Raw genomic sequence first — 18,012 nt, forward strand, 5'->3', positions numbered from 1 at the left:
CCCCATATCAGATTGTGTCACTATAACGTAGCTGCTGTGGGTGATTTCTTTCCTGTCTTGCAGGGAGATGGGTTTAATGAAGCTATGCGTGAAGTTCCTTCTTCCGTTGAGCCCCTGCATGCTGGTGCCTATGGAGCTCATTTTCCTGCCTACTCTTACACCAGCTGTGTGCTGTGACATCCTGGCTCTCCATGCCCTTGTCAGACCTGCGGTTATGAGTGCCCCTGTGACTGCCAATGTGGCAGTGCCCCAGGATGAAACTTAAAACCTACAGTGAAACCAAAATGTTTATTTTAGAAGTTATAATTTGTTGTACCATTGGTACATCTCTGAATTGTGACCTGTGAGGAACTGACTGCTGTTTTTGCTGAGAGAGAAAATTGGAAGAAATGGTAAAGAAATGAAAGTTTACAATGTTGTTTCAAGAAAGCACACAGTGTTTGCACTCACTGCAGGGAACAGATTTGGGGAGTTTAATTTAGAACAGGAAAAATTTATGCTGGGTAATTTGAACAAGTTTCTTAGGCAGTTTTACCAGGCAAATTGTTTGCATTGGCCTTGTCATGCAGCATGAGCACATTAAAAAGGCAGAGCCATGCTGTAATTACATCAGTGTTGACCAAAGCTTTCTGACTTACCTGCCTGTGCACTGCGGGAGTGCAGTCAGGTTTGCACCAAGCAAAATGTCTTAAAATGATGTGAAGTCTAAGCTGCTCACTCACTTAATAACAAGATGAGATAACATACCAGTATTATGCAGAACATGTCTCGCTTTGGGTGGGAAGATGAAAGTAGCATCACTGGTGACACCACACTGTGTATGGTTTATCCCATGATTTTTGCCTTATCCTACCTAATGTGAGTTTACCTTCTTGCCAGGGCTCCTTGGAGAAGGTAGGTGGGCTCTGATTTGTAGTTAGTAAGCTCTATGCTCCTCCAGCCCCTGGGGCTGGGCTGTGACCTCAGTTAGGGGCTGCTCACAAGGCTCATGGTCACAGCAGGGAGGAGCGCACATGCTGTCCTGCCTTCGTTCAGCTCTTTGGCTTGTAGCTTTTTTCTTCCTCTGGAGAAAGAAGAACTTTTTGCCCAGGTTCTTAGCATCTCATTTGAAAGGTATTTGTTCAAATGCTGGTGGCTGTGTATATCTCTATACAGTATTTATTGCAACAGAGAAAGTCCATTCATTCTTGGAGCAATGTTTCTTCGGTCTGTCTCCTGAAGCTGGTCTGGAAAATTTGCTGTGGTATAAAGGGAATTAATCTTCATTTATAGAACAGTAATACTTACAAACTTCTGTACCTTTATGGTAGCTTTATGGCCTGCGCTGTGTTCTCTACATGGCAGTGTTGGCTGAGGCTCTCTGCTTCAAATAGAGAATTGCCAGCACAGTTCTAGTTGAAATAAGTGTTTTTAGATGGATCAGGAGAATGTACATGAACAGAATGCTGATGCTTGGGTTAATGAACGAGGTCTGCTACTACTGAGCCAAAGAATTGGTGGGAGCATAGTGAAGGTTTCCTTCATACAGTTGTATCATCGGTTCCTTCTTATTTCTGCCCTTCATGGACTCTGCTTAGCTTTTAGCATCCTTTGCTGTTTGCTGACCTGTTCATTTTTGTCATAATTTACCTGAGGTTTTGATCTGTGCACATGTGCATTCAGCAGTGCAGGGTCATCCCATGACAGGGGTGTTGCCCACTGCCAATTGGAGTGTGAGCTCTAGAGGGAACCTCAGTCTGCAACTTTGCCACCTGGACAGATCTGACTGAGGTAGGAGTCAATTACAGACTGTAACTGTAATCACATGCAGTTTTATCAGTGCTAACTTCATCTGTTCGTCAGATGCTTTGGGGATATATGGGAACTCTATGTATACTTTTCTCTGCCCTACAGTTGGCTCTTGATGTGCTTGATGTGATCAACATATCACCATCTGAGCATTGTAGGAAGAGTTCTCTGAGAATGGCTCTCATGATCTTTAATTTCCAGATAACTTTCCTACTGTCTCTGTAGCTTGCAACCAGCTCAACTTTCACCTCTCATTCCTCACCTGGATTTTTGTCCAGTATAAGCTGAAATTTTGCACTCATTTTCCAGGTTATGCTGAGAAAAACAAAATGTCTCTTCTCTGTACATTTGCGCTGATAGCGTGGTGCAACAAAAAACCACATGCATTATTAAAATAGATTTTTTGCAGAAAACAATCCTGAAAAAGATAAGAAAATGAATTATTCATTGTTTTCCTTGGTTTGCAGCAGTGCAGGTTTTCTATGAGACTTGCCAAAGATTAGACAGGAGTCTTCCAACATGATCATGTAGAAATATAGTAGAATTAGCTTTGTACGTTCCCCTGTGAACAGCATGCAGAGAAATCAGGTCATTACTTATTCTAGTAAAGGAAACTGTTCTTCTCTATATAGAGCTATAATTAGAAAAGGAGATTTAGCTATAAAGCCTCTGAGCAAGAACTGGGTACAGCAGCTTAGATCATAATGAACCATGGGGAATGGCAGAGGATTTATTTTCTGTGGTGCTGTGTTTTTAGACTTGTGCTCTACTGTACTAAAAGACTGTAAAACCCTGTGGCTAAAGGAGTTCTGTGCCCCAATATGCTTCTGGTGTGAAACAAGGGTGAGCAAGACAGGAGAGCATTGGGTTAGCACCTATGAGCACAGCTGCCGGCTCTGCAGTGCAGAGTGAAACAAAAGGAGCTGGAGAATGGGATACAGCTGTGTGCCCATGGACTCCTTTCCCCAGTTGCAAGGGTAACCACAAAGATGGCACACACAGATGATTGTGAAATACCAAACCAGTGGGCAGCAGAGCGTGGTTGTGTAACATGCTATAAATTAGGACAGCTCTCCGTCTTTCTTGTACTGGGGGCCCCAGACCTGGACACAGCACTCCAGATGGGGCTTCATGAGGGAAGAGTAGAGAGCAACAATCACCTCCCTGTCCCTGCTGGCCACCCCTCATCTGATGGTGCCCAGGATGCTGATTTGGTTCTGGATAGTCTCACATATTTCTTTAGGCAGTTGTGATAATTATCCATCATCTGCCTCTTCACTTTCTTCCAGTTTTCCATTCACATTGGTTTATTAGTTTGAATTTAAGCCAGTGCATAAACACTTCTCTTTGGTTTCCATGTGTCTGGCCCACTGACCCTTCAATTTCTCTTCCTTTCACCCTCTGTTGCATACTTTAGGCAGACAGCCATTTTGTGGAAGATATGAGTGTTCCTCCCTCTACCTTTGGGACCAAAAAGGAGTGGGAATAGAACTCTGGGAGCAGGGGTCTGTACAGGCACCAGCCCATTTAGTAAGCCCTCTCCTTGCATTCTGCCAGCTCACAGGGTGCTGCTGTGACACCAGGAATGGGAAGGTTGCTCTTAGTTTGGCCATCTCAAGGCTGCTGCCTCCAACTGTTTTGCTTCTTACATGACAGCTGTTGGAAAGAGGCATGAGCATATGGCTGCCTTAGGAAAGCAGGTCTCCAGCTCTGCTACTAGTTTGGTACATGGGATTGTTCCACCCCTAAAGCACAGTCTCAACAGGATCTTTCCATGGAGAAATAGCTTCTTCTGACTCAAGGAATGGATCTTATCTATATTATTTTATTTCATTACTGAGGCCAGCCTCAGTTGAAGTTGTACCTGCCTGCTGTGCAGTATAAATGTACAAATCTGGCCAGAAGCAGTAAAATCAGCAACAGCAAAAATAGGGCACCCAGGTCTCAACAATGAGTTATAGTCCCAGCAGAGTGTCCTCCTTTCATTTACTGGATGAAAAGGCAGGTCTGAGAGAGCTATGAACATCAACTACCTACTGAGTGGGTCAGAAAGTCTCCCTTGATCAGTGATGTGAGTGCACTTGTGTTAAAAACTAAACTAAGCGTTCATGTCCTGGGAGTCTATCTGAAAAACCAGGCAGTGACTCTGTCATCATGTAGAAATACCAGTGCTTTTGGAGTACAAAACTAACTCCAGTAGAGATCCAAAAGCTACAGTGAAGTTATGCAGTGCATTTGGGAACCCACAGCAATTCAAATCATTTTGGAGATGCCTGAACAGCAACTAATAGAGATAAATACTGGCACTTCAGTGTTTTATTCTATATTCTTAATTTGCACTTATACATGAAAATTAAACAACTCTGTCTAGCAGCAGTATCTTTTGTGATTCTCTTAAATTTATTTTGGACGTGTATAATCACTGCCTATGAGCCTTATGCATAATGATAATTAACTTCTAGTTAATGATGATTATCTATTCCATTATTTTTCAGGTGTAGCAGTGACAGCTCATAGACATTTGAGTGATGGGAGTTAGAAACTCCCTTCCTCCCAGAGAACTGCCTTTGGGTCAGAGCATTGTAGGAGGCAGTTCAGCCAACATTATTTGAATTAGGTCATCTGTGATGCTACTGAAAATGCAATCAACACTAAAAAATAATGTCAAATGCTTAAAATTCAGAGAGGCTGACAAGAACATAGCTTTCTTTCTTTCTTTCTTTCTTTTTTACAAGCTCATGTTCTCAACTAAAAATGGAGAGTCTGAAATACCCATAGCGCATGGAAACTAGGATTGATGTGTTACATGCATGTGCACTGGGACTCCTACATCTGTAGAATAGAAGTATTCTGCCAGAGGTTAATTCCAGCATACAGCAGCTCACTGCTCCTAGAATCAAATCAGCTGTAATCAATTGATTTTTTTTTCATATTGAATTGCCTGTCACAAAAATTTCCATAGGAAAAAAAAAAATCGTTTTAGAAAATGCCCCGCCCCCCCCCCCCCCCCTTTTATTTTTTTCTTTTGTAAGACCACATAACATATTTCAACAAGCTTCTATTGTATGAGTTATTCCAAATAACCTTATTCCAACCAGACAAGCAACGCTCTGCACTTCAGAAAGAGTTCAGTTTCACAGAATCCCAGTAAAATGTCAAACAGTGTCTATTTATCACACAGGGAAAGATGAGCTGCAATGGAAAACAATGAATGTTATTCCATTAGAATGTGGGAGAGTGCTGAATCCTCAATTTCTCCTTCTCTGTTTCAGCCATCAGAAAGCCATTTCAAAACAAAGATAGTAACTGGGACTTCATTTGAGAGCCAAGTACCGTGTTTTGTAGTTGGTGAGTAAAACATTTGGGAAGGATGTTTAGCATCTTAATTTATCTACTCTAACAACTACTTCTCTAACATGGCTGAAGTTTATGTTACTCGGTATATATAACACATGGAATACATTGTCTGGCCCTGTTTAATGCTGTTATGCCATCATTCTGCAATATTTGAAATCTGAGCATTAAGCAATGCACCAAATTAAGAATTGAGATCCTCCAGGCAGAGGACACAACTTCCTCTGCTTAATATCCGGTACGTTTCTCAGTTTCTAACGATGATGAGGTAACCACCTTGCCAATGCCTTCGAGGAATTTTGTCTTTTTCCTTGTTTCTGTGACCCACGTCCTTACCTGCTCCGTCCATCCAAGGCCGCGCTACCGCGCAGGCGGGCGGAACGTCGTTTCAGCACCCTGGACAGCGCCACCGGCCGCGGCGTGGGGCGGCGCTGCTGCTCAGTGCTGCCGGCCGGTGAGCAGCGCAAGGAATCACCGCCTCTGACAGCAGCCCGCCTTTCTCCCGTCTGCATCTTGTTTCAGCCCCTTCCTGCACGCCGATTGCTGGGACAACAGAAATTACTATTTATGCTTGAGTTTCTAGTGAAAATCAGACTGTGGCAATCACACCGAGGCTGTTCCCCTTAAGGTGCTTGTAACGACACGTGGAGATTTTCATTCAATCTATCATGTTCTACCCACTGTGGAGAAAGACTTCCATGCTCCAAGGCCTGAGGGGGCCCAAATAGATTGCATCAGCCTGGAGGAAACGAACTTCCGTCGCATCTGTCTTACCCAAAACAGACATTTTCCACGCAGAGAAACACTGCTCCAAGTCACAGAAATACTTTCTAAGTTCCACTGAGTGAAGTGCAGACTGACCTGTTCACCTATGCACTGTTGTCATGAAGGCAAATCGCAGCAAATTTCTATCAACATTCTTCTCCATTTTAAAATACATTCTTGTTTCATTGAACTGTTTGGGGGTCGTGACCCTTTAAGCACCGAATGAAGCTTTTGTTACTTACTTTGGTGGCACAGAGACAGCATCTTTTTCCAAGCTAGGACAGCTCTATTTCTGGTCTGGTTTGACCAACCAATTCTTCAAAACTCTGACAGCGTATTTTTATATTGGTAGCTTCACATCTCTCAACAGTGTAGCACTGTATCCTATCCTGTATCAGTCAAAAAACTGCATGTAAATCTTCTGTGCTAACATTCAAGCCCATTGTTTGTTCGTTTGTTTGTTTTGCATGGAAAACATTTTATTGCTTTCTCCTTTGCTGCTATGTTATGTGTATTCAAAGGCTGTTATCTCTTAACATTTTACTTTTGTTTGGCCTGGTCCCATCCCCAGTGAGGTTTCCACTGCCCTGTGCTGAGACTTCCATTGGCTGCCCCTAGCCTGTTCTGCTCTTTGGCTGGGGTGTGGGAAGGGCCCCAGCTTCCAGGTCCTGCCCTGCTGCCACAGGGAGCCCACGTAGAATCATAGAACCATAGAACCATAGAATCATAGAATCATAGAATCATAGAATGGCTTGGGTTGGAATGGATCTCAAGGATCATCAAGTTCCAATTTGCCTGCCACAGGTAGGGTTGCCAACTTCTAGATCAAGTACTGGATCAAGTTGTCCAGGGCATCCAATCTGGCCTTAAAAATCTCCAGAGATGGGGCATTCCCAGCCTCTCTGGGCAATCCATTCCAGCATTTCACCCACTCTCTCAGTAAAAATCTTCCCCAACATCCAATCTAAATATCCCCGCCTTTCATTTAAAACCATTATCCCTGGTCCTATCACAATCTAACCTTGAAAACAGTTGTTTTGCCTCCTGCTTATAAACTCTCTTTAAATACCGGGAGGCCACAATGACATCTTCCTGCAGCCTTTTCTTTTCCTGGCTGAGTAAGCACAGTCCCTTCAGCCAGATCCATGGTGCACTGACAACAGGTAAACTTGAAGCAATAGATCTTCAAAATACCTTCTCAGTGTTTACAGTCTATGGCTTAACATTCCTGTGGAGCCAGCAAGTCTATCCTCATATTTAATGGCTCTTGACACTATTTTTTTCTTCCACAGATTTGTCTAAACATTTTAAAATGTATCTGTACTGTTTTCTTTCAGAACATCTTGTACTTATGAGTTTTACAATTCAGTTTTGTTCATTGGAATGCCTTTCTTTATTTTATATTTATTTGACGGACTGAGAAAGCATGAATAGCCAGCCCATACGGCCTTATTTGCCATTATTCTTATTCTTCCTTCAGTCATCTTTGTTTCCAAGCCAAGAAAACCTCATCTGCTTCATTTGTTTCACAATGAAGTTGTCACAATGTTTTTTACTGTTATTATTTTTCCTCTCTGCAGTTTTTCCAACGCTGACCAGGGAGCTCTTTGCAGTGAGTCCTGGATCCTTCCTGTGCACCAGTATCTGCCGTGCTCATTACTTTGTGTGCTGAAGGCATTTTCTCCTTGTGTGGCCTATTTCACATTTGTCAATCTTGAATGCTATCTACCATTTTTTTATTTATCATTTGGCATTGAGACAACACTATAACTCTTTAATGTGAAATTTTTGCCACCAGCAAATATTGCAATCTTCCTGTTTATCTCCTATTCCTGTAAATATGCTAAACATTTCAGTCTCTTCTGGACCTCTCTCTGCTTGGCAATTTCATGGTTCATTCCCACTTTCTTTCTGCCTTTCAATCAGTTAAAGGGAGAACTTTTCCTTCTACCTCAGGAAAGTTTAGGTTTTCTTAAGCGTAGCGATCAGTTCACTCCTACTAACACGTTCACTGACTCTTTCAAAGTTGTAATAGATACAGAAAGTACAGTTTCCCTCTGGGGAAGCCTTGCTCATTTTCTTTTTCACTCATATACCTATGAATTCCACACACTCTGTGGGTGAAGGTTTTCTTTTTGTTTTTTGTTTCTTTTTTTTTTGCTTTTTTGGTTGGTTGGCCAATATGGAAATGAAACTTCCCGGTCTGTAAATCCCCAGCTCTCTTTTGCAGTCCTCTTAAAAACTGATATTGCATATGTCACCTTCTATTCCTCTGGTACCAGTCTCACAAGCAATAAATTACACTCCAAATAAACTAGACAGGCAATTTCATATCTGAGTTCCTCAAAAATCACTGGCTGAACATCATCTGCTCTTTGTGATATATGACGGTTCATTCTATTGACGTCTGGCTCTTCATCTGAGACCAGTTCTCCAACTCATCATCTGCAGATAAGTTCTAGTGTGGAAACCCTCCTAAGCCTTTCCACAGTGAGCACTGCTGCAGATAATTAATATACCTTTCCTGCAGTAAACCTGTATTCCCTGAGCACTCCTGTTCTGTATCTGTTGGTTTGCAGACCCTGCAGTCTCTGTGGCAGCTTTTCTGTTTCTGCTGTCTCTCCCTGTTGTTACTCAACATCTTTTCCTTGCCCTCCTCGTGATTCAGTATTTAATTTCTCTGATTTCTTTTTAATTGTTTTCCAATCTGGATGTAATTTCTGTGTTTTGAACAGCGGTACCTTATTAGCAATTATTTCCTGATTTTTTTTTTTTTTTTCAGATTTTGCTAATTCTTCTTCTAGCCTTTCCACTCCCATACGAACATTTCACTCATGGACTGTGGTCATTATCACATTGCCATTTTTCAAAAGTAGAATTTTTATCCTGGTCTTATGTGCTGTCCATAATTGTGAAGTCTGACTGCCCAAGAAATAATAACCTCTGTTGTTTAAAAAAAATAGAGCATAAATTAGAGCCCAGCATGACATTTCTCTACTCTGTGTGGGGATCAGTAACAAAACCTTTCCATGACTTTGCATCTAGAAGATGAGTGGCATAGCTTTGTGTCTTGCTTTTTATGCCGCCAAGTTTTCTCCAAGCCTACAGGGGAGTCTTCAGTATTTTCTGTGCTCAGCTGAGTACAGCCTCAACACAGAAAGACTGTAAAGGGAGTGTGACTGTTATGCAACAGGTTCCTCCTTTATGTTCTCATGGGAAAATTTATTTAGCCTCATCATGACATAAAGTTCACTATATCTTATTGAATAGTTTCAATTTAATCTTTAGACTGGTTCACAGGTGCAGCTGATATACACAGACATACAATTTAGGGAAAAATCCTAGGCAGAAAAACCTAAGGCTTAGAGTTTTCCGTGCTTGTTAGCTTCTGATTTCACTTAGTTTTAAACCATTAAAAAATAAAAACACATTCAGAGATAATATTGGACTACATTTGAAGTTAGAATCACAGACTCATTTGAGTTGGAAGGGACTGCCAAAGGCCATCTAGTCCAACCCCCCTGCAGTGAACAGGAACACCTACAGATCAGTCAGGCTGTCCAGAGTCTGGTCCAGCTTGATCTTGAATATCTCCTCCCAGGTCATCTGATGTAACCAGGCTCAGCTCCACAAAAATCTAGCAGAAAAATGGACAGCAGCAGGAGGGAGCTGGCCTTACATATCCTACTTGACAGACTTGGGCTAATCCTGCTCTAACTGGTCAGCAGCAAAGCTATGCTGCAAATATTTTAAAAATTATGTCCTCTGCTTTCAGATATGCTAGCAGATTTCTATGGGCAAGAAGTTGAATAACAAAATTGCCAAATACTGCAGGGGAAAGAGGTACATGCAAAATCCATCCTAGATTATTTATTGCTCAGCCTGTTCGTCAGTTCTGACTGAAAAAATTATGTCATTCCCACTAGATACCTTGTAGCATGCACCTAGTCACAGCAATGTGCCAAAAGTGTGTGCCACTGCCATGAGGCCCAAAGATAAAAGCCACTGCCTGGATTCTGGGCAGAGAGAAGTACTTTAGAGATGAGAAAAACAGTCATTTGGAGGAGAGACACAGAGCTTTCTGCTCTCCTGGGGGCACAAAGGGGCGTGTATACAAAGTCTCAGGTTGCACTGGGAAAGATTTAGGTTGGATATTAGGAAGAATTTCTTCATCAAAAGCATATCCAGACAATAGGACTGGCTGCCAGGGAGGTGGTGGTGTCACCATCCCTGGAGGTATTTAAGTGATGTGTGGATGCGGCACTAAGGGACGTAGTTTAGTTGTTGATTTGCAGTGTTCGGTGATGGCTGTTCTTGATGATCTTAGAGGCATTTTCCAAAAAGTCACATCTCTGCTCTTTAGGTCCTTCAGGACACTGTGGTCCAAGGAGCAGGATGTAAATTCATACAGGTGTATCTAGTAATAGGACTGGAGGGAATGGCCTCAACTTGCACCAGAGAAGGTTCAGGTTGGATGTTAGGAAAAATTTATTCTCCAGAAGAGTGATCAGGCACTGGAAGTGGCTGCCCAAGGGTGTGGTGGAGTCACCATCCCTCCTGGAGCTGTTCAAGAAACATTTAGATGTTGTACTGAGGGACATGGTTTAGTGGGAAAATAATGGTGATGAGTGGATGGCTGGAATGGGTGATCTTGAAGATCTTTTCCAATCGTGGTGATTCTACAACTCTGTGATTTAGCTAACAATGGCTGCCAAAGCCAAACAATTGTTACTCATCACCATCACCCAACCACTGCAGTAAAGATCTGTCAGAATATTGGTGCAATACAGAAAGCACATCAACACAAACTGACTGTCAACACTCATTCTAAGTATATGCTTTCTTACACTCCCTCACCAAACAGCCAAGTGCAAGCAGAGATTAGCATTAGCTGATAAGCACAATGGAGCCTGCTTGAAAATACTGTCATCTCTCTTTAGAAGCTGACAGCTGAACTGTTAAGCTAAGAGGTCAGAGTTGATTGGCTCGAGCAGCATCTGTATACAGCCCTGGGAAGGATGCCAAAGGCTTTTCCAGCTCTGCCCAGTGAGATGTAAGCCTACGCACAAGAGGGAGGCTAGTTCAGCTGTGTAGGTGAAGAATGATTTAGAAGCCCTAGTGATGGAATCCCAAACTGTGATCAGCTGTCAGTTGTCTTGATCCTTCCTAGCTCGCTGCACCAGTAAAATATAGATAATTACTGTGCAAAGTTCTTGAATTGCAAAGGCGCCTATTGCCTTTGGGACGCTGCCAAAAGCAGTTGTATAAATAGAACAGTGCTGGACTTGCTATGTAGCAAGGAAGTTATTTATGCGTAATATTTTCTTGGTTTGGTCCAGAGAAAAATTCTATGTATGCAAAGGAATGGTGTCTTCACGTAGCTGAGGATCTTCTTTTTGCCCTTCTTTCTCCATCCCTTGCTTTCTGTTGTCTACTGAACACTCTACACACATACACACACAAACACAGTCTGAAAATTTTTCCATGGACAACTGAATTTTGAGTGAAAGTGCAAACTAAAAATATCAGCAAGGAAACAATGATTTCCAGTCAGTCCACTTGGACATGCAACACCTGTGGTGGATGCTCTGTTAGAATTGCTGGGTATCTCTCCCAGGACAGACATTCCCTGACTTGGAGTCTGGGGAACAGAGAGGAAAGTGGGCAGCCACGGCATAATCCAGTAGCAAAATGAACACCACTGGTTTTCAAGTATGGCATTGCTTGAAACTTTACAACTAGGATGGAGGTAAGTCTTACGATCTGGGCAGTGAAATTCCTCTTTATAACTTGTACAGCAAGGGTAATAGAGTGTGATGTACTCCAGAGTCACAGAGTGGTTTCAGAATCATAGAAAGGCCAACTGGTTTCACTGACAGAGAACAACTGCCAAACTTTTAATTTTTTTTCTGGAATTTTAATTTTCCTTTATAAAAACACTGCTCTTGAAAACAAAAGAGAAAAGAAAAAAAAGCAACAACACAGAAAATTGTTTTGACTGAAGTCATTTTTTATAGAAGCATTTTTATAAATCCCATTGAACAGCCTTTAAATATCTGGGCAAAATTGTAAAACTTGGTGCCTAGTAATTGGTTCTTAGGTTGTTATCCAGGCACCCAAACTAGCAGTCTGATTTTTCCCAAGAGCACATTGCACATCCCATGTATTTGATTTCTGCAGAGTGAAGTGCTGATTGCTTAGCAATTCTGAATTACCAGGACCATAGCCAAATTTCTGCAGTCTGAACATCTAAAATTAGATAGCTAAGGTCTGGCCCCAAGACCAGAAAGTGAATGGAAAGGCCACTACCGAACCTCTGGGTCTGGATGAGGTTAATTAATCTGTGTTTAGATACCAGAATAATAAGGTACCTTGTTCAGGTTCATGCGCAGGCACAGTTTTGCTTGAATTTGGTAGTTCCTGCAGTGCCTTGTAACAAAGGTGGGGTAGGAGGGAAAACAGTGTCAGTACAGTGACACTTTCTGAGAGCTCTCCAGGAAGAAGTACTGTGCTGAGTTCATGGCTATGCACACTATGTAAATCTTAGAGCAGGTCAAATCCTTCTATCTGTGTATATATGTTATATATACTGCCCAAATGCTTGCACATATAAATGAGAACTTGCATAATAAATACTTTTCATGGTGCATAATTCTAAACTGTGAGAGGCCATAAACAAGAGAAGGAAGTCTTCAGCTAAAAATAGTTATCATTTATAGTATATAGATGTATGTAAATAATTTATGTACAAAAAGATGTGAAGTAATCATACAAAACTGGCAGGAGTGGCTGACACACCAGATGGGTGTGCTGTCATTCATAGGGATTTGGGCCAGTTGGAGAAATGGGCTGGCAGAAGCCACATGAAGCTCAATACAGGAAAATGCCAAGTCCTGTGGAGGAGTAACCCCATGCATGAGGACAAGTTGGGGCCGCCCAGCTGGAAAGCAGCTCTGTAGAGAATGCCCTGGGTCTGCTGATGGACACCACGTTGACCATGAGCAAGCAGTGAGCCCTTGCACCTGCAGTGCTATTCCAAGTGCTGTGCTTCTCAGCACAAGTACTCCATCCTGGAGAGAGTGCAGCAGAAAGGACCATGAAGGTGATCAGGGCTTGGAGTAGCTGCTGCAGAAGAAGACTGACAGAGCTGGGACAACTCAAGCTGGAGATGAGAAAGCTCAGGAGTTTCCTATCAGTGTCTATGTAGTTTGCTCCAAAAGTAGTGCCTACTATTTACTTCAATGGAAACTACAACAAATACAAAAAGCACAATAACACTGCTTGATAATGGCAACTGGTGCCAATTATACATGGAGGAATTCAGTGTTGCACCTTTGCTTCATGCACATTTCTATGTCAGCCATCATTTTGTCGGGTTGCCCCTCTGCTGTTTCATCTGAGCATAATGGAACACCTTTTAACAGTTGGGGTGGATGAGTACTGGAATAGACTGCTCAGAGTGCAACTTTTAAGAACAACTTAAATGTATGTTTTGCATAAAAGAATGATTCCAATAAACTAAGGGCAAATCACCATTAGTGCAGAATTGCTCTGATGTTCTCAACCTCTCTTATACTTCAAAGGGCTGGTGACAAAAACCAGTCAACACAGAGAGCCACCGCTCCTCCAGGGTGTCTTTGGCAAACAGAAAGATACCAGAGAAGGTTTGAGACTCCAGTGTCATACCAAACATCTATATTTGGGTCCCTCAAACAGGGGAATTTGCCTGCATGTGTGCATTTCTAGGACAAGAGGGAGTGGCCTCAAATAGTGCCAGAGGAGGCGTAGGTTGGATATCAGGAAAAACTTTTCCAAAAGAGTGGTGAGGCACTGGCAGAGGCTGCCCATGGAAGTGGTGCAGTCACCATCCGTGGGGGCGTTAAAGAACTATGCAGATGTGGTCCTTAAGGGCATGATTTAGTGGACATAGCAGTGAGGGGTGAAAAGTAAGACCAGATGATCTTAGTGGTCTTTTCTAACCTTAATGATTCTATGACTCAGATGATGTTCTTCGTCACTCATGTACCTACAGACCAATGCAGTCACATCAGGACACTTAGTTCTGTTAGCTGAATTAACTTTTTCTGTCAGTTTTAGGACAGTGATGTAATTCAATATAGGCAAATATCCCAACCTTTTATTTGAAATCTACTAAAAATTACCATGTCTGAAAAGAAAATGACTTAGACAATATTCTCATTCTCACTAGCATTGAGTGCAAGGCGTTTACCCTTACTCATGCTGAAGACAGATGCATGAATACTCCAGAAAAGGCTGACGGCTAAAGGTTTTGGGTGCCCCAAACTCTCAAATACTTTCTTCCCATCTGAAAACTCCCAGGGCCACCCTGAGTTGTGGCTGTCCCCATCACTGCTGTCTCAGCTGAGAAACCCACACCTCCATTTTTTCCCTGCTAGCTTATGTCGAGACAAAATGTGCACTGATTTGCTCACAACGTCACTCTCTTTGGGAAATGCTCTCATGTTCTGGCACTGGCTTAAAAGCCTCAGCCCTCCCACGTGGCAGCAATGTCCCTGGTGATAGCTGTGATGCGTGGGAGAACCCAAAGGTCTATTTTTAATTCACAAGGAAGGTCTGACAATGCTGGCTGGAGACTCCGTATTCAGCAGGGGTAAGGAGTCACAGCTTATGAAAGATGAGAGTCTTTCATGATGAATTATCAAGTATTCACCATATTTAAAAATAGATCTTTCCACGTCCTTTGCCAGCCACTCCTGCGTGCCACAGCTTATGAACACAAACAGACTGTGTAAATTAGTTAAATTACTGCAGCACTTGTGCGAGATGGGTTGCAGAGACAGACTGCAAATTCATTTCTATGTTTCAATTTTCTCAATATTTCCTGAGAGGAGGTTACCTCACCCTTAGCCATAACCTTGAGTAAACAATAGTTGAAATTTCTCATTGCAACAGCACAAGGGTTTCTTGGAGGGGTGGGAAGACACCAGGATAGACGAAATAACCCAGGACAATAGGGCAGTTCCCAGCAGTCTCTAAGCTCCAGACACATGTAACAAACAGTGCTGTCACACACCATGCTCTCTCTGTCCCAGCAGTTACAGCTCCACCTAAAAGCTCCAGGATGCAGACTTCAGTAGCTCTAAACACAGCCCCATAGTTTTTTTGCACCTCATACAGGATCCTGCAGAGCAAAGAGATCTATGTCAGCAGCATGGCACCCCTACTGCTACGTTCTTGTGGAAAGCTGTGCTTTCTAGAAAGAATAGCACAAAGTAGAGTAGAGTAGAGTAGAGTAGAGTAGAGTAGAGTAGAGTAGAGTAGAGTAGAGTAGTCCAGATAGGAAAGATTCAAATCACAGAATCACAGAGTGGCCTGAGTTGGAAGGGACCTTAAACATCATCTAGTTCCACTCCTTTGCAGCACAGCATCAGCTCCTCTCCACAGGCACAGCTCCAACAAGCACAGCTCAGTCCTAAATAGGACTGTGGGAATCCTCATTCAAAATCCAGCTTCAGAAAATGTAATTATCTATGAGATAGAGGTTCTCTTTGAAGTCCACCTCCACAGCACAGGTGGGGTAAATCACACTGGACAGAAAAGTTGCTGGAATCAGCTCATCCTGTGTGGCTGAGCATCAGCTAACCTGCAGGATCACAATTGTCACTATACAGCAATTTTTTATAAAGTGCAAATAAAATTCCAGGGGAGAGAGACAACCAAACCACCAGAGCTGTGTGATGCACCACGCTGCAGCTATCAGTGGATCTTCCAGTGAACAGCAGACAGAAAAGCTACAAAAAACAGTTTTACATGTTCTTTATTGAGGTGAAACAAGATCAAGCAAAAGCAGGGGTTTCACATTTCGTTCTGCTAAGCAATTCTGTACCTTTTAAGCTGGCTAACAGACAGACCCACTGCATGCTGTAGGGGTTATACCCTGCCCTGACACCAAAGAAGCAGGCGCATGGGCAGAGGGGCACAGCACTTACAGCCACATTGAACATTTCCTAAGGTTCTTGCATTTTACAGCTGGATCAGTGCAGAATAAAATAATTACACCATCACAGACCCATTACAAACATGAACACAGGCAACAGAGACTAGAGAGTAAAAAAGATCACGGCATTCCGAATCGACCGAAAGCTCATAACAGAGATGTGCGGTGGTGTTACTGGTGTCTGCCCACAGAGACCTAGAGCAGCTCTGAGAGTTTCTGACCGTCCTTTACTCCTGATAGGACTTCACCAGAAGCCACATGAGCAGCACAGTGATGAGGACAATCATGAAGTTGAGGAAAAGTTCTTGTGTGGATCGCTCCATTTTAGGGGATGTTCGGGCGAGCAGAGGTCAGCGGGCAGAGCAAGGGGAAGCCGGCAGGGGCTTAGCAGGGAGCTTCCTTGAGCTCAGCCTTCAGGTCACAGGCTCTTGTAAGGGAAAAGGAAAATAAGTGAGGAACAGATACAGAAAGGCAAGTCCAGCAGAGCTACCTGCATCAGCATGAATAAATGCTGGGTTTTGTGCCTAGGAGTTAGTCTGCACTGCAGGTGCTACAAAGCAGCGGCCATCTCCAGCAGCTTATCGCCTTCTTGGATTGCCAGCATTTGACAAGAAACAATCTCAGCCTCACCCCAAAACATTTGTCCCAAGGGGGAGCAGTCCCTGGAATTTTGCTCTGCTTTATGTCAGCATTTCAAATAAATAAATCCCAATCCCAGGGGTTACTTCAAGTTGATGTACACTATAAATATACTTCTGTTCAGCATCCTCTAGACTCTGTTTGTTTGCATATTTCATATTTTAAAGAAAAGAGTTTTAAAGCATTCTCCTATTAAAAAAAGCTAATACATCTCTAGGATTTGTTAAAGCTAATAAAGCTAATAAATCTGTTGTATTTTTATCCCAGATACTTATCCAGCATTCCTTAAATAGTCTTGATGCAAGTAAAATTTTGCACAGAAATACTACAGCTGGAAAAAAAAATTGAATTTCAGCTTCTCCTCTAAAAGTTAGAGGGAAAAGAGATAATTATTGATGGTACCACTTCAAGTGCAAGGAGAACTTAAGGTTTAGCATTTTCCTTTCTGAAGAACTTCATAAATACTGTGAGGTAATCCCGTGGATGAAATGGGATTTTCACAAGCAACTTCTGACTTCCCCGCACTTTCAAGCTTCTACAGGTCTATAGCAATTCCACTCAAGTTATATTCAAAAGCTCTTCTGTTGGTTATCACTTTTATTTACTTTATCACAGCAAGTTTTGAATTTTTCATGTTCATAAGTTCATACAGAGAAATGAGGATGCTTTATCAGGAATGCCATGCACCAATCCCATTTGCATGCCGTGTAAATAAAATAAACCCTTTAGACAAATGAGGCATAAGCTCTGGACAAACAAAGAATTTCAGCACACAACCAAAATCTTCAAAGAGAAGAGAAGACAGATTGGACTGTTGTACCTATGGTGCAAACAGGAGAAGCCTTGGTACTGTACCAGAATGAAGGCAGAGGGTTTAAATAGAAACTGCTTGAGTTTGCAGATTAAATATTAAAAGCCTACTGCATGCAGTTAACAAATTCCTCCATTCCCAAGCTGTTCTGCCAGCCTCCCATATCCCTGGGCAAGAGAAAATCTGACCTAACAAGTAAGCCAAGTTGGGTTTTTTTACCTTATGAAGGTGAATGGAGCCCAGTGGTTCTCCTTTTGGGGCTCTGAGACACTGTAGATACAATTTCTCTCTCAGCTTCTGCCTATCTCCCACTCGGTCTGGTGCCCCGTCCCACTGTGGGAACTGAAGTAGTCTGAGGGAGGAGAGCAACAAGTGTGTTGGCAGCTCAGTGCTGACATCACCCCCAAAATATTTTAAAAGGGCTAAGCTGGGCTGCAAGGCTTGGTTAAGGCTGTTTAAGCTGTGGGGTCTATGAGCTGGTTTACTCAGTTCAGCTCTCCTCACAGCATGCTGTGCTGGGAGCAGGGCAGCAGGCTGCCCTTGGGAGGCAATGGGATCTTACAGGGCATTTCTTGTGGCCCCTGGGGAGCTTCTCACCCAGCATGGGGAGAAAAGAAAAGGCAAGGAAGAGCCATGTGCAGAAGCTCGTGTGCTGATTTCAGCAGCTCTGAAGATC

At 42.7% G+C, this 18,012-nt stretch overlaps 1 protein-coding gene across 1 annotated transcript; it reads right to left on the reverse strand.

The window, feature by feature from the left end:
• Nucleotides 1-15,688: 15,688 nt before the first annotated feature.
• SLN (sarcolipin) lies at nucleotides 15,689-17,694 on the reverse strand. Its single transcript, XM_052671232.1, has 2 exons — nucleotides 17,556-17,694; nucleotides 15,689-16,313 (listed from the first exon to the last, which is right to left on the reverse strand). The coding sequence occupies exon 2, from the start codon at nucleotides 16,207-16,209 to the stop codon at nucleotides 16,114-16,116; it is 96 nt and encodes a 31-aa protein (XP_052527192.1). The 5' UTR covers nucleotides 16,210-16,313; nucleotides 17,556-17,694; the 3' UTR covers nucleotides 15,689-16,113.
• Between the last annotated feature and the right edge of the window lie 318 nt (nucleotides 17,695-18,012).

The sequence above is a fragment of the Tympanuchus pallidicinctus genome, unplaced genomic scaffold (genome assembly GCF_026119805.1).
Source record: "Tympanuchus pallidicinctus isolate F22 unplaced genomic scaffold, pur_lepc_1.0 scaffold11, whole genome shotgun sequence".
Taxonomy (NCBI): Eukaryota; Metazoa; Chordata; class Aves; order Galliformes; family Phasianidae; genus Tympanuchus; species Tympanuchus pallidicinctus.

Excerpts from the sequence above, each read along its gene's own strand:
- SLN (XM_052671232.1), bottom strand. The coding sequence starts at position 16,209 with ATGGAGCGATCCACACAAGAACTTTTCCTCAACTTCATGATTGTCCTC.